We start from the raw sequence: 22,403 nt of genomic DNA, 5'->3' as shown, positions 1-22,403 counted from the left end.
AAATGTCCCAAGAGGTCTGTTTGAACACAGTGTGTCTCGCTGTTTTTCTGTTTCTGGTTTTTGTTTTTTTTCTTTTTCCTTTTCTGGCGAGCTTCCTTCTCGTTGGTGGTGATTTTCGGTGATTTACGTTTTTATTTATTTATTCATTTTAATGGGACAGTTTTGTTTGTTGCAGAAGTAGGTGCAGAAAAAGTTTCTTTGGTTTCGATTAAGTAATTCATAAAAAAAGTCAGTCTCAAGTGTCTGTAAAGAATCATTGCAGTGTTTGGCTTGCTTTGAACACCCCCGTGGTGCCCACCTGGGGCCATTCACTGGTAAATATGCACATGGTGACCTTTGCAATCTCCCAGGGTTCTGTGGGTGCTCTTCCATTTGCCGTGGGAAGGTGACAGCCAGGAACCAGAAAGCCACTCGCTGGGTGGCTTGGCTAACATCCTTGGTGTAGCCGGTCCACTCAGCCCGATGATGAACCAAATGCAAGAGCTGAATGCCATTCGGAGTTGCAGAGGTTTTCTGACTTCTAAGAAGTAATCACAGTATTTTTCAGGCTAGAAAATGGCAAGTAATAAATGTCTTTGGTTTGCAGTATTCTGCTTCTTTGGTGTGCTGTGTTTTCTCCAGATTTATTCAGCTGTTTTGCTAGATGATTCGACAATGGAAGAGATTCAGGACTAGATGACGGTTATGAGTAACACGTATGGTGGTTTGAATTATTTATTTTTTCCTTGCTATGAAACACTGAAAACGTCCCTACCGATGGGATGGACAAGGGAACAACCCAAATCTGAAGGAGCGAGAATGTATCATGTGGTCATAATGCACAATAGGAGGAACCAGGTGACAGATAACCAAGAAGGATACATTTATGATCTAAAAAAATCTAGATCTTTTAAAATGCTGCATTTGCTCCGTGTACTGTAACAGTTAAATTGGCCTCCTGAGTGTGCGTATGCATTATGTACAAACAGAATTTGTAGCAAACTGCAAAATGTGCTTGAAGCCATATTCCCAATGATTCCCTCATGACTTCCTAACTGGTGTCTTGAAGATCGAGATGCGGTGAATCCAGAACCTTCCTGACTTCTCTATCTTCGTTGTGCTTGATACTTTGAGCTCAAGTGAACTGATCTGGTTTTTTTTTTTTTTGATGGATCCAAGACCACGTGAGATTTCCAGGAGGTAAGGAAAAGAAAATTGTAAACTGGATCAACTTAAAGCTTTCTAAACCATTCAATGAAAAAGATGCCTGAGTTGGAAAAACAGGTCCTCGTATTCTTTTTTTTAACTTCCATATTTAAAACTTGTGCTCAGTAATTGTCATTCTGATGTTTTTTTATGTTATGGCTGTGAACGTTGATGAACTATGGTATAATGAGGCTAAGCACTTGGAAAGCAAATGAGGTCATTCTTGTTGCTAGATTCTTCTCTTATTGTAGCATCTTGGGAACCCAAACTCAGAGTCCTTACACAGGCCAAAGTCCCACTATTACTCATGGGAACTTCGACTGCAAGAGGTTGACAGGACTCAGAGTAGGACCGCTGACATTCTAGGCAATGCTGAGCTTGACTGACGCCACACTGAAACTGACTTGCTGCAGAAAGGCCCCATTTGGGTTTCTGAGGTGCTTAGCATACTCGCTCAGAGGACAATGTCCGGTTCAAAGAGATTAGTTTTCAGCTTGCACTTGGACTCCATAGCCACTAAAAACCAACGAACAAAAAGAACACCTGGCCTATGATTACAGCTAGAATAGAATTTTCTTTTCAAGAGAATTGTGCTTTCAAATCACCAGTGAAGGGCCCCAGCTAAGAATCCAGCATCTTTTTCCTTTGCATTTTCTTTTGGTATCTTTTGTCCTCATTTGGAGGTGACTTGTGCCCAACTGAGAGTCCTTCCATCACGCTTTGGTACAGGTGCCGGAGGCGGACGAGGGGCCCCCTGTGCTCAGATCGTCCTGCCACTTCTCCAGGCTGCGGCGCCGGGCATTCATGAAGAAGTTGCTGACGGTCGTAAGCTCCAGGCCCAGCTGCTGGGAAATGGTGATCTGCATCTCCTTGGATGGGCGTTTGTTCTCCTTGAAGATGGCGAAGAGCGTTCGGCGTTGGAGGTCGGTGAACACCAGGCGGGATTTCTTCTGGGAATTGTTCCTGTCTTTGTTTGGTTCTTGCTCTTTGCGTTTGCACGCTTGAAGGGGAAGAGAAGAAGGAGAGAGTCAGTGTGAGCGTGAGAACGTGATCCATTGAGAACACTGACAAAGTCAATGGGGATGGAAAGTCAAAGGGGATGTAAACCGTTAAACTTTATTGTGCAAATTGCCCAGCTGTCAATAACCAGCCTTCCCAGTTCATCTATGGGTGATGGAAAGCCTCGGTTAGTGGGGGAAGGGAGAAAGGAGAAAAGAGCAGGGCTGTTTACACAGTCTGGTTTTGAACCAAATGCTTTCTCTTTCACTCCCTACCCCCCACTGCCACCCCCTTAAAACTCTTTACCTGTGAAATCAGGCGCTCTGAAGGGATAAGTGACTTCCCCAGGGGGAAGCCTGGTTACTAAGTTCCTCTTTCATGGTCACCCTCTGGAATTGTTTACAGATGAGCCACAGTGACTTTCTGGAGTCAAAACTTAAAAGTGCGTAATTTCTCAGAATCAAAGCTTCCACCCTCGTGACTCAAAGAATTGTTAACAGAATGAAATTAGAAGTGACAGAGTGATGGTATCATCCCGACTCCAAATCCCCTTCTTCTAGACTTTTGAAAAATAAAAAAAATAAAATCAAACAGGGAGGGAAAGACTGTGAAAAAATTGGTTTAACCAGTTTTAATTTGGCTGGTCTGAAGTAAAGCCAGTACAAGAAGACCAGGGCTGAGGTTGGCAAAAGAGCCCAAATTTACAGTGGATTATTTTAGGGCCCTAGATGTGTCGATTAGTAGATGCAGAGTCTCTGATTCAGTAGATGGGTATCCACATCTGGGGTGCCATGTGCAGCCAGGACATTAATTTATGTGTCACTACCTCTGCCTTACCCTACAAGTTTCTAGAAGGCAGGGATCAGGTCTGTGTGATATTTCCGACTGGCTCTTTCTGGAGCTGCGGACATAAATGAACACTTGGGATGCTGATGACAAGTGGTGTCTTGACTCTTTCAGGAATTTGCACACTTCACAGACAGATTGGGTCTCAGAAAAGTAACTTTTAAGGGCTAAATAATATTGTGCATACAAATCACAAATTTAAACATGGGAACATGTGTTAAAATCCCTGGACAGAAACCACAGCTCATCCAGGGGTTCTGTGCCGCCTCAACAGAGCTAATCCAGGAAAGGCGAGGAGGGAGCAGAGGGCCGGCTTTGAGCATCCTTCCCTGGATCAAATCCTACTGGACATTCTGGCTCCAGGTTGAGAATTTCTTTGTACTCAACTGACACTCCCCTAAGGCTAGCAGTCGTCTGGAGTGCTGTTTGGAAGCCTTTTCATACTTCTCAAAGCCCTGATTTGTGAGTTTTGCTTCTGAGCTTTGGGTCAGGCCATTTTCTACTCTTTACATTCTGCAGGGAGCATTTGGTATAGTGGTGCCGCTGACTGCAGTTTGAGTATCAGGGGAACATCCTTCAGACTGATGGGTCTTCGGATTTAACCTAAGGACCAACACTCATAGCAAAGATATTCTGGAAGCTGAACTTCCCCCTACCCAACTGGCCATCCTCCCTGGTGGATGCTATCCGCCATGAAGGATCACTCCTGAAATAAGTGAAGAGCCATGATAAAAAGGGCAGGAACAGGAGAACCCTCAAAAAGGAACACTGTTGGGCTACGTCAGCTTTGCGGAACCCTCTCTTCCTGACTTCTCCTTCTCTCGTTTCTAAAAGTAAACGTATTACCTTTGAAAATTAAACACAACACACACATACACACCTATAAAAACAGTATGTTTCCATCCCAAACCCCATTCTCTTGGGAGGTTTGGACGTTTTCAGATAAGGGGCGCTTCCCCTGAAATGGGAACTCAGAGAGAAAGGGCTGAAACAGCTTACAGTCACCCTTCTCCCACAGGAATTTCCCGGTAATGATTTCTTCTTTGATTATCCCTGGGAGGATCTTACACTTCTGTTGGATTTTTGGATAGTTACCATAACCTCATCTGTAGACTTCCTCTCTCTAGTGCAATCCTCTACAACAGTGCTTCTAAAGTTCAAGGTGCACAGGGATCATTGGGAAGCTTGCTCAAATGCAGATTCTGAGGCAGTCAACCCAGGCGGGGCCCGAGAACCTGCATTTCTAACGAGCTCCCAGGTCATGCTGCTGCTGCTGGCCCATATGCCTCGGTTTGACTAGCGAGCATCTACCTGATTTCTAAAATCTCAGAGGAGCACCCTGATGGAATGGAATGTTCTGGAACCAGATGCCTGGATTCTCTCACCTGCGCTCCTTCACCTACAAGACTTGGGACCTCGGTAAATGACTTAACCTTTCAGTGCTCGTCTTCCTCACCTGCATAATGGAAATAAGGTGCTCACCTCTGTAGAGGCTTACGTGAGGCAAAGTGTGTGAATGCTCCCTCCCCACCTTCCCTCTGGCTGCATAACCCCAGTAATCCTGAGGACGATAAACAGCAGAATTATTCTCATTTTAAAATGAAATAAATGGAGACCTGAGGGTGTAAGCGATTGACCTGAGGTCACATTCCAAGTTGGCTGCAGACCCAGGGCAAGAATCCAGCCCTTGGGTCTGTCCATCTTTCTCCCCTATAGAAATGGCACCCCACGCCATTGGCACCTTAGAGGGACTCTATCTGCACGGCAGCCTCGGAGGTTCTACCCCCCCGAGATTCTGACTTTTACCTGGAGGGGCAGTGTTCTGGAATCTGGGGAGATATTGAATATAGTTCCCTGTGCGGTACAGTAGGTCCTTGTTCTTTATTTTATATACAGTAGTGTGCATATGTTAATCCCAAACTCCTAATTTCTTTCTCCCTCCCCATCCCCTGCTATCCCCTTTGGTAACCATACGTTTGTTTCCTATGTCTGTGAGTCTATTTTTTGTTTGTAAGTAAGTTCTTCTGTATCACTTTTTAGATTCCACATACAAGTGATATCATATATTTGTCTTTCTCTGTCTTACTTCACTTAATATGATAATCTCTAGGTCCATCCATGTTGCTGCAGATGGCATTATTTCATTCTTTTTATGGCTGAGTAGTATTCCATTGTGTGTGTGTGTGTGTGTGTGTGTGTGTGTGTACCACATCTTCTTTATCCATTAATCTGTCAATGGATATTTATGTTGCTTCCACGTCTTGGCTATGGTAAATAGTGCTGCTATGAACATTGGGGTGCATATATCTTTTCAAATTAAGAGTTTTCTCTGGATATATGCCCAGGAGTGGGGTTTCAGGGTCATATGGTAGCTCTATTTTTAGTTTAGTTTTTTTTTTTTAAGTTTTTGGCACGGGGGATCCTAGGTCTCCGACCAGGGATCAAACCCATACCCCCTGCATTGGAAGCGTGGAGTCTTAACCACTGGACTGCCAGGAAGTCCTATTTTTAGTTTTCTAAGGAACCTCCATACTGTTCTCCATAGTGGCTCCACCAATTTACATTCCCGGCAACAGTGTAGCAGGGTTCCCTTTTCTCCACACCCTCTCCAGCATTTATTATTTGTAGACTTTTTAATGATGGTCCTTCTGACTGGTGTGGTGGTGTATTTGCACTTTTAATAGGGAGTTTAGACAGTATTGATGCAGGTCCATGTTGGCCTGTCAGGTTATATTTGAAGATATATCTACATATAATTTAAGAAACAAATGTTAAAAGTTTAACGTTCAGCAACCTGCAGAGAGAGAACAGATCATCAGATCCTGTGTATGCCTTGCCAACAGCTCTCCAAAGACAACAGACTCTACGTCAACAAATGCAGAGCTGCAGCCTGTGGTCGGCCAACGTACAGCAAGTCCAAAAGCCCAAAATAATGAGGCTGCAGGTATATAACCTGCCCCAAGTCCTCACAGCTGACAGTTGCCACCTCATGATTCTTACAAAAGCAGTTGGTCAGGAGCTGAAGGAAAATACAAACAAGAGGGCAAACACCTGCTTTGAAAGTCTAAGAAAAAGTAGACGGATTGAATGATGTCTGGAAGCTGGCAGGAAGGTGGGAGCCTCAGAATTTCTCAGACAAGGTGTGGAGCTAGCTTTGCCCAGAGGCACAGTCAGAGTGTAAATGGTTTTGGTGTTAGAACATTACACGCTACAAATGCCCATTTCAAAACAGCTAGGGAAACGTCAAGTAGCTCCCTACGGCCCAGGAATGTGTGTTAGAAACCCAACAGACGGTGTTCATCAGTGGTGTGGATGGAGTGGGTTCCTGCCACTCACGATAAACTCTGCTCCAGGAGGGTGAGAGGTTAGCCCAGACTCCTGCAGGCACTGGGATCTGCTTCTCCTCCCTCTTCTAGGAAGGAAGCAGGGAGGGCGTACCATGGGGTGATGTGTGTGTTGCCTGATGGGAAGAGAGAGAAATCCCTCATTCTCCATCTTCCTTCCTCTTCGGGGGAAGTGGTCCCTGTGTGGGTCATGGAGGTTTGAGGGCTCATTTCTATTTCAAAGACAGGGAGAAATCATGTTTTTGCCCACAATGAGGCTACCTCCTGGGCCTACAGTGCCTTTTCCCTCCTTTTGGGGGCAGGAACAATATCAGCTCAGATGGAGAAGGCTGCCTGTCCCCCATGGACCAGGACCTGGAACTCGCAGGTATATACAGATAGAGGTATCTGTGATTAGTAACAGAGGTGATAGCTACTGCCTAAGTAGGGTCCTGGGTAGACAAAATTTTTAAACCACTGGGTTCCCAGGGTGAAATAATAAGAAGGGAAGCCCTGGTTCAAGGCACAAGCCCTCCCCGAGACCGTGAGATGCCAATTCACCTTTTCCCAGGTGGTCACCCTCAGAGGGTCAGAGACAAAAGTGCATCTCGAAGCATGCGCCACTTCCCTGGAGCTGATCTTCCTAAACCAGGAGAGAAAGAAGAACTTCTCTCTACCACTGGCCCTTTCTCTCTGCTCCGCACACGGTCAGGCTGCTCCTGGGCATTCTCAGGAGCCCAGCTGTCCTCGGGCGCCCAGGGGAACTGGCCATAGCGCTGTCCAGCGCCCGCACACGGACAGCACGAAGGCGCGCCCCGTCAGGCACGTGGCAAGGTTGTAAAGCCAGAAGTCATTCCCATTAGGAGGCGGCTCACAGGCAGGTGAGGCAGGGTGAGGGGCGGTACCAGAGACTCAAGAAATAATATTAAGGAGGCCACGGAAAGCAGTGCGTCACTCCGGGGAGGGCCCTGGCGCCGACCCCAGAGGGCAGTGACTGTGTCGTTTCTCTGATGGAAAAGACTTATTTTCACCCACCCCTAATTTTACTTCTTGGGACAAAGGTCTTTGGTATTTGCCTGCTAGGGGTGGAGAGCTGTGGGAAGCCAGGGCCCGAGCCGCGGGGAGGGGAAGGGAGGCAGGCTGGGAGGGAGAAGCAAAGCTGGGGAGGGCCGCCACCTCTGCGCCGCCCGCCTGGTTTTCGCCGTGGTCTCCTCTGGGAGGGCCCGTGCCTAGACGCGGGCGGGCGGAGCGCCCTCGGCTGTAAGTGTCTGCAGGGTAAGGGGGGTGGTAAGGAGCTAGCTCTACGAGGCAGACCCAGGCCGGGGGTCATCGGAACCGCGCTTCGCTTTAATGCCTGGTCCCACAGCCGCAGGGGCTTCAGCTCTTCAAGGCCCCTGCGCGTCTCCCTCCGCCCATAACTCCATCCTCACGCCTGAGTCACAGAACGACGGCGCTCCTGTCGGGTCTGGGGCTGTCGGTTTCACGTGGGGAGCTAGAGGTCAGCGAGGTGAGCCTGAGAGGCAGGCAAGTTCTGGACTCCCATGAGCACTTTCTCTCTTTATTTTTATTTTATTTTTAAATTTTTGGCCGTACCCCGTGGCATGCGGGATCTTAGTTCCCTGACCAGGAATCGAACCCATGCCCCCTGCATTGGCGCGTCTTAACCACTGGACCACCGGGGAAGCCCCAGCACTTTCCACAGGCTCTTTGACGGGAACGTGGGGCAGAGGTGTGGATTCCCATTCTGCACGTGGTGAAGGTTCAGTGACTTGTTTAGGGTGACACAACTAGCGTCAGGGCTGAGACGTTGGCCTGGAAACACCTTCCCAGCTACCCCTCGGTCCTGAGGGGCTGGGGAAGTAAGAGGCACCCAACACCGGCCCGAATCCTCGGTCCTCCCTGCTCTGGAGCTGAAACTACCCACGCTACTGGGATTTTGCCCCAAGAATTCAGGTCCCTGTTGAACAACTTCTGCTGTATTGGGCTGAAACGCTCCCATTTGTTTTTGGAGAATCCGGTCCCATCCCATGATTTGCTACAGAGTTACGAGTACCGGAAGGGTCCCTCGGGCTCCTTCAACAAGCTGACAGGAAAGGAAAACGTCTCATGGAAATGAATTACAGACTTGAAACAAAAGCCTTTGTAGTTTTATTTTTCTTGAGGCAACTGATGGGGGGAGAAGACTAAAATGGACGAGGGCAGGGCAGTTTCCATCCAACCTAAGCTCAAATTCAGCTCGGCCATTCACTAGCCGTGTGACCTGGGTATGATCACCGGGCCTCCCTCTCCCTTGGGGTGACTGGGCCAGAAATGATTGACGGGTCCATTCCATCCTTCGGATGGATTTGCCCTCCATGGTCCTCTCCCTCTGCCTGGTACCGTACAGATGCTGTCTTCCTCAGTGACATCTCCTGGAGGGGTCAGAAGAATTAAGGACATCGTTGGCTGTTAATCTGCGAGCTGTTATACGCAATCCACTCTGCCTCTCAAGTCCCATGTTGGGCAGGTGCCTCTTTGGGGGATACTTGCCCCACCTGCCTTAGTGAGAAATGGAATCGGGGCTTTTCCTTCCTTCTGGACTTGAAGCTTCTGTGTCTTTAACCTCCAGGACCGCCTTGCAGGGGTCATGAATGACCTGCTGGTGAAGGTGGTCTGAGTAGGTGCCGAGCGTGAGTTAGCAGCAGGGCAGTCGTGGTACAATGCGGTGTCGAGGTCTGGAATCGTCGGCCCCCTTTGGCTTGTCCTCTCATCTCTGATCTTGCCGATTTGTTTGCTCTCCGCTGGTTGTCTCCTTCTCATGAGCTTTCTGGCCTGTCCCAGTCCTCCAGGAATCCAGCAGCCCTTCCCTCTTCTGCCCCCGTGCTCCCCTTCCTGCCCCCCAGCTCCACGCTTCTCCTCCCTCACAGCCCAGCATCACCTCCCGTGTCGACCGGTTAGCCCTGGTGTCCTGCGGAAATGGACCTTTCCTTCCAACCCTCCTCCCTGGAAACCACAAACACACAGGCCGAAGAGAGGTCCTTGCAGAGGCCCTGGGGAGGTGAGGGGCCGAGCCCCCGCAGAGGAGGGGAACTCTGGCTCCACAAACATGATACCATGTCCAGAGATGCTCGAGGATGGGCAGTGGAAAGCCACCCTCCAAGAGGTATCTGGAAGAAGCGCCAAAGTCTCAGGTGTAGGCCTAGAAGAATCTTTCTCAGGGTGGTTTCTGCCCCCGGCTGGCTGCCCCGCCCCCAGGCTCCCCTCCTGTGCTGGCTGATGCTGAAAGCCTCCTGCTTCAGCTTCATCCAGTCAGTGGAAGGCTTAACCCCTGCCAGACTGACTGCACCCCTTCCCCTTTGGAAGAGGGCCGTTTAAATCCCCCTCCGCAGTCATTCTGTGCAACGTCCTCAGTACAAATGAGACACAGCTCTGAGCGCAGGCTTGGAGATGGGGGAGCTGAGGCTTCCAGGAAGCAGGTGCTCCCAAGGAAGCAAGGCAGCCCCACAGTGGGAAGTGAGGCTGACTAATTGCAAAATTGGCCCCAGTCCTTCTTGTCCCACCATCCCTATCCCCTGCAATGTCGCTCTGCAGCTCCCCTCCAGCACGGGATGGAGTTCGTCTGTCTTTCCCGGATCTGGGCCGGTCTGGCGATTTGCTTTGGCCAACTGAATGTGGCAGAAGGGACAGCCCAGGCCTCGAGAAGCTGAGTGCTTTGTTCACGCTCTTGGAGCTCTGGCCGCCACATGACAAGCCCAGGCCTGCCTGGGTCAGCCCACCCCAGCTGCCCCAGCAGCTGACTGCAGCGAGCCCAGCTGAGACCCCTCAAGCGTGGCCTGGACCAGCAGAACTGCCCAGCTGACCCGGAGACTCCTGAGCAAAAATAAACGTTCATGGCTTTATGCCATCGGTTTTGTGGTTCTGTGTTACGTGGCATTCCTGTGGTGATATACAGCTGACAAAGAAGCAAAGAACTGCTGTTGCCTTCCTGCCCAGGCAGGGAGTCACATGTAGGGTAAGAAGTCTCAGCTTGAAGTCATGACCTGGTTTCAAATTCCACATTGGCCACTTATCAGCTGCATGACCCTGAGCCTCAGTTTCCTCATCTATAAAGTGGGGATACTAATTGCAAACCCCTCTGGACATCAAGGGGCTAGCTGTAATGTTGGCGTGCACAGTAGGTGCTCAGTAAATATCCTTCCTTCCATCATAGAGAAAGAAGAGGAAGGGGGGTGAGAAAGTGAGGTTAAGAATTCATAGTCTGAAATGATTTGCCAAGACTTACTCAACGGTAGATGAAGTGTCCAGAGGGCTTATAGCAAACAAAAGGTTAAAGATTTTTGTTTTCCTTGTGAAGCAGTCTCAGAGCCAATTCCCAGCCTCGTAGAAAAGGTAAGACTGTGATGTGTTTTTACATATGTGTCAGAGATCCTAATAGGTTTTGGACCCCTGGTGTTTCCTAACATCACTAATTTATGTCCAAATACATTCTACATATGATGGGTATTGTTAGCCCCTAATAAATAATGCAGACGTGCTCTACTCTCCTTGCATTCAGTGAATACTTTCCCTGAATTGTTCAATGTGATCTTGCCAGGGCACCGGGTGGGGTGGGGAAGGAAGTCATCGGGCTGTGCATTTTTCAGCGTGGTCACTTAACCTCCGAGTATATGGGTTTGAAAACGATGCCGAAGGAGAATCGTTTCCAGCTTTCAGCTGGAAAGCCTGAAGCTGCTGTCTTCCAAGGGCTGTGCAGAGCGGGAGAGTGACCCTCTCCAGCAACAAGGGCACACCCACAGGGGCTGGAGTCGGGTTGGAAAGATCAACTGAGGCAACCAACTGGGTTATGCTGGAAAAATCAATTACAAAAGTAAAGTCGTATTTGTACCTCCAGCCTTGTTCGGAGAATTCTGTGGGTTTTGGAGGTAAGAAGAGGGAAATCAACTCCTTTTACTTCCCTTTGTTACTGTCAGGATGGGAAGGAGTGATGGCGTCCAGGAAGGCTCCCTTCCTCTGGAACTAATTTGCATATTCAAGAGCTTTTAAAATAATAACAGCATCCCTTGCATTCAAATAGGGAAGCAAGAATAGAAGAGTTACATACTCTGATGGTACATATTTAATGTTCAGGAAGCCATCAGTGCTGAACAATGCCATCAATGCAGGCTCCTCGGGCCAGCAAAGGGAGAGGTGCTGGCACACTCCTGCAGGGACCTGGAGAGGAGGGGTGTGACACACAGGACTTGGGGCTCAGGCTCTGAGCATTGGCCACTAAGGCCAGAAGGTGGCGCACCAATCACTCACCGGGGAGGCGGGAGGGCTTGATGAAGGGGGAGGGGCTGCAAAGGACAAGATCTTTTCATCATCGTTTGATTATCTTGTGCTCTTTAAAACTTGGAAACTATAAGTAGTTTGCAGTTAGATGCTTTACAGTTTTCCCTGCTTCTCTTTGATTCCTGACCTTATTATTGAACTCCACCTTGGTCCAGATGGTCACAGAGCCAGTAGGGTGAACTTGGCCCCTGAGAGCTAAACTCCAACTTCCCTCTTGTTTCTCCAAACATCCCTGGCCTGAGTCAAACGGGAAACTTAATGGCTTTGTCTCCAGGTTGGAGCTGGCTTTTCTCACAGACCAGATGCCCATCCGCTCAGGCAGCAGAGCCAGTGACATCCAGACCAGCGTCCATTTGGGTGGCCAAGAGCAGAGACAGGGAAGTTGCACTGTGCAAATGGATTTGGAGTCATTCCCGGTCCCTGGGGTTTTAGCCCTCCTTTCACTCCCTTCTAACTGGCCTTCCGTGGCGAGAAAAACCTCTAAACCATTTAGCAAATTATCCTGGACAGACAAGGCAACAGGATCCGGGCTGAACAACCCATGTGCCAGTGAGGTAGCTGCTGCCCGGCCTATTAGAGCAAATATCACAGGCGGGAGATGCCAGAGCAGGAGGGAAAGAGGAGAGAGGAGGGAGAAAAAACAAGAGAGCAGGGGACCACGCATGCATGAGCACACACCCCTCATTCTGGAGGCTCTGGAAGGGGTCGCATCCAAAGTGCAGAAAAGTCAGGAACCCCAGGAAGCCTGGCATTGCCTGGAACGCTTGAGCCCCACCTTAAGCTTCACTTCTGACCTGGGGCACGTCTCTGCCCATCTGGGTATCCCTGTGGTGCTCTCTTCTTCCCATTTGGAAATCACGGGTGATAACTCTCTGCGCTCCCTCAAAACCCCACCGCCCATGACTTCACTTGGGTTGGGTTATAAACACGTTGGTTGTGACAAACCAGCACCTCCCAGGTCTATTTATTGTCGCATGAGAGGCAGCCATCCGGTCACCATTCGCAGTTCCCTTGCCTCAAAGACATCCTCTGAAGAAAACAAGTTTAATTTCCTATCCCTATTTTCCCTTCAATACAAAGTCACTGAAGGGGACTCAGCAAATGGGGTCCTTTGATGGCTGAAACTTGCTTATATAGAGGCCCAGTGTGGCCCCAGAGGGCGGATCTCCAGAGGAGGGTCACCAGTCCTCTGCACCCGAGTTGCCCACTCCTCCTACTGTCCCTCCCAGCAGGTTCTGCCTGTAGCTGGGGCTCGCTCACCCAGCGTGGATGTGCCTTCTCCTCCTCGGCTTCCCTTTCAGCAGAAACTCTGGGAGTAAAAGGGGAGCCCCAAGGAACAGGTTTCTAACAGCAGATGTTCCAGGCCAGCTGGTAGAATCACCGAGTCCTAGAAGGGCAGGACGTTAGAGACCATTTGGTCCTATCCTTTATTTTAGATATAAGGAGTCTGGGGCTCTTAGAGGCGTCATGATTTGCCCAACGCTGACCACAGGGAGTCAGTGACCGAGCCCTGAGAACCCAGATTCCCTTATTACTAGTTCAGTGGTGTTTTTATTTCTCCCTTGACTATTAGAATAAATCTTTAGGGGGCACTCAGCCTTTGAAATCACGATTCCTGGTCATCTATTCCGCCTATGAAGAAGCCTGGCAAAGACAGACCTTTAGATCTGCTGCATATCTCTACTCGGCAAGCTATCCAGGAGGTTGTGAGTTGCTAAAACAAATATTTAATTCTGGATAGAACATCTCACTAAAAGTGGTTAGGAGAACCCAATACAGCCTCTCTTAACTTCCCACTAAAATGATCTCGAAGACCTAGAATAAAAGGTAAAACTCACCAAACTGAACACTAGGACTGCCGTCAACCTGCACGGGGGCATTTCTGAGGAATTCTCACCTAAACACAAGGTCAATGGAATTGGATTGAAAAAATAACACCTGAGTCCTCCAGCTGTTCAGAAATTCAAATTAAGCAGCCATCCCTCAACTTGATAGGTGATGCCTTTTGAAACAGCCAGAGTGCTGTCCACTCCCTTCTACCTACTAATTGAGAACTGCAACTCTCAATAAACAATTGGGCAAAAAAACTGAGGGTGGGGTGGGTAGAAGAAGGACTCCAGTGGTAGATCGAACCCTGGGAGGTATAGTTTCCAAAGAGTGCTCCACGTGAGCTAAGGACAAGAGGAAGATTTGGCACTTGGTATCTTGGGGATTGATGCACATACACCATTTGACCAGCTTGTCAGCAGCTGAGGAATGGATGCAGGAGATGAATCCATGTCAGTCCAGCAGGGCCAAATTACAAGAAAACTGGTTAGACTGTAGGAGCTGGGTTAGGTATATCAATTGGCAATTTAGTGTAGGTCTACAAGGGTGAGTGCACCAACATCCAGAAAGGAGGCTGTGAGGACAACACACACCCTTCCTATTAACTATATCAGGCCTGACAGGGTTTTTCTCATTTGAGTATGAATACATAGGACAAAAGGAAAGAGATGGAAAATACTGGAAAACAGAAAAATAGATCACCATCTGAAATCAGAGAAAATTCATCCGAAAATATCTTATAGAAACTTAAAGAACATTTTAGAGAGTCATTTGGTATCTCAAGATAATGCAAAAAGAGATGGCTTCTATGAAACAGGAACAGAAAATGATTAAGAAGAAAACAAGACAGAACTCTATAAATAATAGTAGGTAATAAAGAAAACACAAGATAAGAGATGGGAAAGACAAAAAAAATTCTTGCAGGAAAATGAGAAATACATAGCATTGGAGGAAATTAAGAGCAAAATTGATACCATAGTTGTAATGTTAGAATTTATGCAGTTCAGGTGGTCTTTCCTGCAGCGAAGCACTCTTAGTTATATAATGACTCAAAAAGTGTATCTGTATACTCTTTATGAAAAGAAAACTGAAGACACACTCCAACTTCCTTGGAATATAGCAAAATTAAAAGCTCAAGAATGTGATACTGTCCTAAAAAAGGACTGGCCAACAGCTCTGTGTGGCTATGAATACTCCTGAACATATCCCAAACATCCAAAGGGGTATCATTACATTAACAATCAGCACCTTTTTGGAAAGGCTACACCAATGAATCTTCAGGAAGGTAGAAGGGTCAGTGCCTCCTTTTGCAACAGGATTTCAATGATATTTAAAAAGAAATAATTCCATTATTAATGATTTTCATCATTATGTAAACAGCATAGTTTGAAAAAAGGAAATTCTACTGGAAAATTATCTCCCCCTTGCAGAGCTTAATACCAGATTCATAAGTGCAGTTAAAGATGATTAAATATACATCAAATTATGAAAAACAAAACAACAACAACAAAAAACCTAGAAGGAACATTTCAATGTGTTAAGTTTCAGGTGAGGCCTGAAAGCACCAGTATCATTCAGTATTATGCTGGAAAAGTAGCCAGTGCAATAAAATAAGAAAAAACAATAAGAAGTGGGAATTTTAAAAGGAATGAAACTAATTGATAAAATGACAAAATTCGACATAAACTGAGTGCTCATGATTTCATGGGCATTTTTGAAGTTGTATTAACTCATTCAATTTTTAAAATCAACCTATGAGGTGGTTTACAATTAATTATCCTGAGTCACAGAGGATTAAGCAAATTACTTAAGATTACATAGAAAGTAATAGAGTTGGGTTTCAAACTCAGGTAGTCAGATTCTAAACTCCTTGTACCTAACAGCTACCCTATCTTGCTTCTCTAGGCAGAAACAGAACCCTCATAAAAATAAGTTAATATGATTTTTTAACCTAGAAAACCCAAAAGCTTCAATACTCAAATTATTAGAATAAGAAAGCTCAATAAGGTGGTCAGTTTTAAGATGAACATATGAACATCAATATTGATTAACATCCATAGAAAATCCAAGATTATACACAGATAAACTATTAGAATGAATATGAGAATTCAGCAAGGTTCCTAGACTCAAGATCCATAGACAAAAATCAACTGTATTTCTATATAACACAACAAACAGAAAACGAAGACGATACCATTTATAATAGGATTAAAATATCAAGTACATAGAAATAAATCTAACAATAGGTATGTAAAGCTTTGACAAAGAAAACTATAAACTTTGTTAGAGAAATTAAAAAGTACTAAATAAATGGATTGGAAGACTCAATATTGTAAAAAGTTTAATTCTCTCCATGTTAATCTATAGATCCAACCAAATCTTTAATAAAAATCTCTAGTCAAGCTATTCTTGATGAAGAAGAGCAGATGGAAGGACTTGCTGTCTTAACTATCAAGACGTCTAATCAGACTCTAATTGTGTAGTATTGGGACAAGGATATACAACTAGACCAGTGTAACAGAAGAGAAAGCCTACAAACAGATCCACACACCTATGGATATGGGATTTAATGAGAAGATTTGCACGTCAGAACACGAGGAAAGGTATTCTTTCTAATAACGGAGCTAGGGGAATTAGATAGGCATTGGGGCAGGGCTTAATTCTTGGCCCCCTACTTCATGTCATACATAAAAAATAAGTTCTGTATGGATCACAGACCTTAGTGTAAATGGCAAAACAATTAAGCTTTTAGAAAATAATATAGGGTAATATCTTCATAATCTCAAGAAAGATTTTTTAAACAAGACTAAAAAAAATACTAACTCAGGGGCTTCCCTGGTGGCGCAGTGGTTGAGAGTCCGCCTGCCGATGCAGGGGACACGGGTTCGTGCCCCGGTCCCAAAAGATCCCACATGCCGCGGAGCGGCTGGGCCCGTGAGCCATGACCGCTGAGCCTGCGCGCGTCCGGAGCCTGTGCTCCGCAGCGGGAGAGGCCACAGCAGTGACAGGCCCGCATACCCCAAAAAAAAAAAAAAAAAGAAAAAAAGAAAAAAACTAACTCAAAGGAAAAAGACTGAAATATTAAAGCACATTACAATTAAGAATTTCTGTATATCAAAGGACACAAACAAGAGAGTGGAGAGAGGGAGAGAGAGAGAGAGAGGACAGCCATGGATATCTGCAGCACATATGTTTGATAAAGGGCCTGAACTCAGAATATATAAAATCTTTTGGAAATCAACAAGAAGTCAAGACATCCCAATAGGAAAACGGCAAAGACTTGAACAGGCACTTTACAGGAGAAGAAATCCAAATTTCCAACAATTATATAAAAAGACCCTCAAAGTTACTAGTAATCCAGGAATTATAAACTTAAAACAACAACATTATACATCCACCTAAATGGCTTAAATGTAAAAATCTCTCAATACCAACTGCTGGCAAAGATATGGGAGCTCTCCCAGGCTGCCAGTGGGAGTGTAAATTCGCCTAACAGGTTAGAAAACGGTTTGGCAGTATCTGATATAGTTGAATATATGCATGCACTATGACCCAGAAATTCTGCTCCTAGATAGACTGCCTCGCTGCAGATGCTATCATAGGCTGGCACACTCCCTGGGCTTTTTGATAGCTGCCATCCCAATGGATGTGAGGACAAATAAACATTTTAAGAAGAGAAATGGCCGGCAGAGGTCTGAGAGAGAACCAGACTTCCAGATTCTAGCCCGTGCCTAGCCACACGTCTGCTAAAACCGAAGAAAATTTGTTTTCCCTATTCGTTCCCGAGTACAGGTTCTCAGGGCAGATTTCTCTGAGCACTATCCTGTCCTTACCTCACGGTCCAGAAGAGGCTAAAGCGATGCTCACCTCCCACCGGGAACTCGGCCCCCTCTGCTGCCCTGGACCCCCTCCAGAGGACCAGTCCTGAGTGCAGGCTCCCCTCTCTCCCTGCATCCAAAGGGCAGGGGCGAGGGTGCAGCTGTAACCAGACCCCATCAGAGCCGCTGAAGATGTGCCTGTGGATCAGAACTAATGGCATTAGGCGATCACTCAGGGAATAGAGCTGCAATTACTCCTTGGACGCCTTCTCCAAGATGACCACATGCAGAACACCAAGAGGGGAGAGAGTAACGAATCACCAAGTGAATTAACCGCTAGCTGCTCTAATTAGTTTTATCATTTTTCATGAAAACACTAATGAATATGAAATAATGTGGCCATGAAACCACTAAGACAATTAATGCTTCGGAGTAATTTGGGGTCAGAAGAGGATTCTAGAGACTGTTTAAATAGTCTCAACAATCGTGTGTTGAGAATTCAGAGGAAGCCCACGGCTTCAAAATCTTCTATTAGCAGGTGAGTTGCTACTTCAGGAAAAGCAACAGCGAGGTGTCTATGGGTTTTCTTTCCTCCCTCCCTTCTTTCCTTCCTTCCTTTGCATATTAAGCCTCCTGGTTTTGGGAATAAAGATGATAGCATGAACCAAAACAGGAGCCTTCAGGGAGTGAGACGAGAACCAAATGAATGCACAGTGAGTGGTGGATCTGGGGAACAGGAGAAAGAGGCAGGGTCCAGCCATACTGAAACCAGAAAAGAGGGAACAGTACTCAGCACTTTTTGCCTCATCGCTACCTGGACGTGGGAGAAAACAGCTTTCTGAAATGACTCCCAAACCTGCGATCATGATGCAGATATAAGATAAGCTGAGCCTTGCGGGCGGAGCTATAATTTTTCTATGTACAACTGTACAATTCTAGCAAATGTAGAGTTTGTGCTCAACACATACCACACTCTCCAAATGGACCTTACCCCAGCATAAGTCAGTAAGGATGCAGTCAGAACCTACCGTGAGCACAGCAGACTTCCGTGTTCCAAGCACGAGCTTAGCGAAATGCCTGTAATTGTTAAGAGTCTTAAAAGGACACGGGGGTGGGGGGAGAGGGAGTGGTGGCAGGAGTGAATAACACTGCTGCATGTTTGACCAGTTTGCAAGGAGAGCATCCAAAGACCAATGTTGTGTCTGGCAATCTCTCTCGTCACAAATGCCACTGGTGAAAGTGACAAAAATTATGCTGAAGGATAGACCTGTCCATGTGAAATAGGGGATTATCCTGGGTATGAAGGAAATAAGATGTAAAAGTGCCAGGTGCAGTGCTAAACACTATGGTATCTCATTTAACCCGCACACCAACCATCTAGTCAGCACCAACATTATCCCCATTCTACAGAGGAAGCAACTGAGGCTCTCTGAGGTTAATGACTTGCATGAGGTCACATAGCTAGTAAGTGGTGTAGCTGGGACCTAAACTGGATCTGTCTAACCCCGAAGCTCACGCTCTTGATGACAATGCCAAGCAATACTCTTTTTTTTAAAAAAAGTATTTTATTTATTTGGTTGTGCCGGGTTTTAGTTGCAGCAGGCGGGATCCTTAGTTGCAGCATGTTAATTTAGTTGTGGCATGCATGTGGGATCTAGTTCCCCAACCAGGGATTGAACCCGGGCCCCCTGCATTGGGAGCTTGGAGTCTTAACCACTGCACCACCAGGGAAGTCCCAAGCAATACTCTTGATATGTAAAAAATATGGAAGAGCTGGTGACTCAGGCCAAGTCTCCTGCTTATGTACAGAGAAATTACAAAGGTAATATTAATCAATTAATAGTAATAATAATGATTCAACTAAATTAGCAAGTATTCACAATTGACCAGTTGTTCTGAGCATCTATATGCATTAGCTTATTTAAGGCTCACAATAACCTTATGATATGTCCACTATTATCTGAGGCACAGAGATTGCTATAGACTGAATATTTGTCACGCCCAAATTCATATGCTGAAATTCTAACTTCCAGAGATGATGACAGTAGTATGTGGGGCCTTTGGGAGGTGCTTAAGTCATGAGGGTAGAAAACCCTTTTGAATATGATTAGTGCCCTTATAAAAGAGGTTCCAAAGAGCTCCCTAACCCCTTCCACCATGTGAAGACACAATGAGAAGTCTGCAGCCTTGAAGAGGGCCTTCACCCAACCAGGCTGGTACCCTGATCTAGCTCTTCCAGCCTCCAGACCATGAGCAATAAATTTCTGCTGTTAATAAGCTGTCTGTGGTATTTTGGTACAGTAGACTAAGACAGAGATAAACAAGATAAACCTTGAAGACTTTGAAGATCTACTCAATTCTGAAATGTTTAAAGGCTAATTAACAATGCAACAAAAAGTACATCTTTGGAACTTTTTTTTTTTTTTTTTTTTTTTTTTAGTATTAAAGCAGTGCTTATGGAATGCCAATTCTCCAATTACAGCTCTGTTACCGCAGGGTCCTTTGCCACAGAACTGAATGGGATGGCTAGTCAGGATAAAAGATGAGCAGGGTCTGTTTTTCTTGTCTTCGGTGGCAGGTGGGTGGAACTGAGAGATAAGGCCTTTCTCCTGGGTTTTGCTTCCAAAGATACAAAACATCAGGAATCACACCTCTTCCACTGGGGATGACTCCTCAGACCGATAACCTTATTTGCTTTCAAACTCAATCTGGAATTCTACCCACCTCCGCTATGCAAATAAGACTTTTGTATGCCCTAAAGGGGGCAAGTGGCCTTGAGCTGGACTCTGAACTTGCAAACAGGAATTCCGGGACTCCAGCTAATCCATGAAAGAAGTTACAGGTTTTGTTCACAATGCCCAGAATTCGAATAAATCAGCCTGCCAAACCACAGGCACAAAAACACAAGGACTTTTTGGAATTACAGGGTGAACAAGTTCAGTAACCAGGGACAGCTTGTTATGAATAACAGGAGACTACACTTGCCTACAAGGGTGTCATTTCTTCACATCCATGGGAAGTATAAGCACTGGGCATTGATTCATAGGATGCCATTTCATATGCATGCAGAACAAATCCAGCTAAACAAAGTTATCTGCCCAATGGAACTCAAAAATATTTCTCAATTGAATTTTAAACAGACCTTGATGTGAAGGAAATTTAATTAGGTAAGTAATATAGAACACAATGAAATGTCCATCAAAATTGCTTCCAAAGGTTTAAAATGTTTTCCTTTTCAGACAATGTAGTTAGAGCTGCTAAGATATCTATGTTAGTACAATGTCTTGAAAAGTGGGCCTGGGAAATCAATATGATCACCTCTCTGAATTAAGTATGCGCAAATGAGAGCAACTGAGGTCCATATAAATCAGCTCAAGTAGCCCTCTGTGTACCAGACCATTAGGGGACAGGCAGAGAGGAAGGAAGATGCAAATAAACACATTATCTGAGGCATACTCACTAATGGAAGGCATCTCTTAACACCCACATTAAGAATCAAGACAAAACCCATCCAGTATTTTTAACACTGCTTATGATTTAAAAAAAATAAAAGCATGCCAGAAATAGAACCTAAGGTTAAAAAAACAAAACACCCAAAACAACCCTCAACAAGCCTTAGACATTGTTAGAATCACAAATGAGTAAATCTCTTGATCTTTTGGACATCACCTCCAAATTGCTTCTGTATTCATTGGTAAAATGAATAAAGTGCTGGCATCGTTTGGATGTTGTCTGCGCAGAATAATGGAGATCTGGATTGGATGGCTTAACTTCTATAGGCAACAGATTTGGACTTTTTTTTTTTTTGCGGTATGCAGGCCTCTCACTGTTGTGGCCTCTCCCGTTGCGGAGCACAGGCTCCGGACGCGCAGGCTCAGCGGCCATGGCTCACGGGCCCAGCTGCTCCGCGACATGTGGGATCCTCCCGGACCGGGGCACGAACCCGTGTCCCCTGAATCGGCAGGCGGACTCTCAACCACTGTGCCACCAGGGAAGCCCAGATTTGGACTTTTGTTCCTCAGATGGTTGGTGGTTATTTCAGTGAAAAAAAAAAAAAAAAAAGTTTAAAATGAAGTCTTATTTTAAAATACATGTAGAGGTACATGTGGTCATCTGGTGGGGCTAGAAGGGACCTCCTGTTAGGACACCAGAGCTGTGTGACCCTGGGGATCACCTGCACTTACTGAGTGCCAACTATGGCCAGCACTAGAGGGAAGATGAAGGAGAGCAAAGCCAGGCTCCCTGCCTGCTACCATCTAGGGGGAAGGTCAGGCATGGCCACAGATCAGCCTAGTACAAAGAAACATGGCTTCTAACAAGCTGGGCATAGTTTGTTACTTGTATAAAGTATAAAGTAATAAAGGGTTTTGAAATACTTCCACACTTATTTCCTATTTGTTGCCAAATCTGCTGTCCTTATCCTATCCCAACCATAGGAATGACTTCCTGCAAGAATGGAAGTGAGCTAAAATATGTGGTAAGAGGTAGATGGCAAAAAATACCAAACCCCTCAAACTCCAATTCACCCTTTCCTGTACGAGGCTCCTTGCCATGGAATCTGGTAGTGCCCCCCTACTCTGTCTCTAGGCTCAGCCATGTGACTTGCTTTCACCAATGGAATGTTATTGCTTGTGCTTTCCCCTTTGTCATTGTGGTGAGGACATACCCAGGCTACTCCAGTGGTCCCAGGATAGGAAACATGGAACAAAGCCACCCACAGACACATGATCAAGCCAGCCAAACCACAAAGGGAAACCCAGCTGGGATCAGCCTAGATCAGCTGAATCCTGCAGATATCTGAGAAAAAAATGTTTATTGTTTTTGTAAATTAATTTTTATTGGAGCATAGTTGATTTACAGTGTTGTGGTAGTTTCTGCTGTATAGCAAAGTGAATCAGTTATACATATACAAATAGCCACTCTTTTTTAGATTCTTTTCCCATACAGGTCATTACACAATATTGAGTAGAGTTCCCTGTGCTATACAGTAGGTTCTTGTTAGTTATCTATTTTATATATAGCGGTGTATATATGTCAATCCCAATGTCCCAATTTATTCTTCCCCCCCAAATATCACATGATATCGCTTATTAAG

At 45.9% G+C, this 22,403-nt stretch overlaps 1 protein-coding gene across 1 annotated transcript in view; it reads right to left on the bottom strand.

The window, feature by feature from the left end:
• Positions 1-312: 312 nt before the first annotated feature.
• The window catches only part of ONECUT2 (one cut homeobox 2), a 40,223-nt gene continuing 18,132 nt past the window's right edge, over positions 313-22,403 (bottom strand). Inside the window, exon 2 of the mRNA XM_022584407.2 lies at positions 313-2,185. Within this exon, the coding sequence (XP_022440115.2) occupies positions 1,899-2,185 (287 nt within the window). The 3' untranslated portion in view covers positions 313-1,898. The remainder of the gene's footprint in view (positions 2,186-22,403) is intronic.

The sequence above is a fragment of the Delphinapterus leucas genome, chromosome 14 (assembly GCF_059928025.1).
Source record: "Delphinapterus leucas isolate spDelLeu-1000000601 "Yukka" chromosome 14, BTC_Dleu_Yukka2, whole genome shotgun sequence".
Lineage (NCBI taxonomy): Eukaryota > Metazoa > Chordata > Mammalia > Artiodactyla > Monodontidae > Delphinapterus > Delphinapterus leucas.
This window is presented reverse-complemented; position numbering and strand designations above follow the sequence as displayed.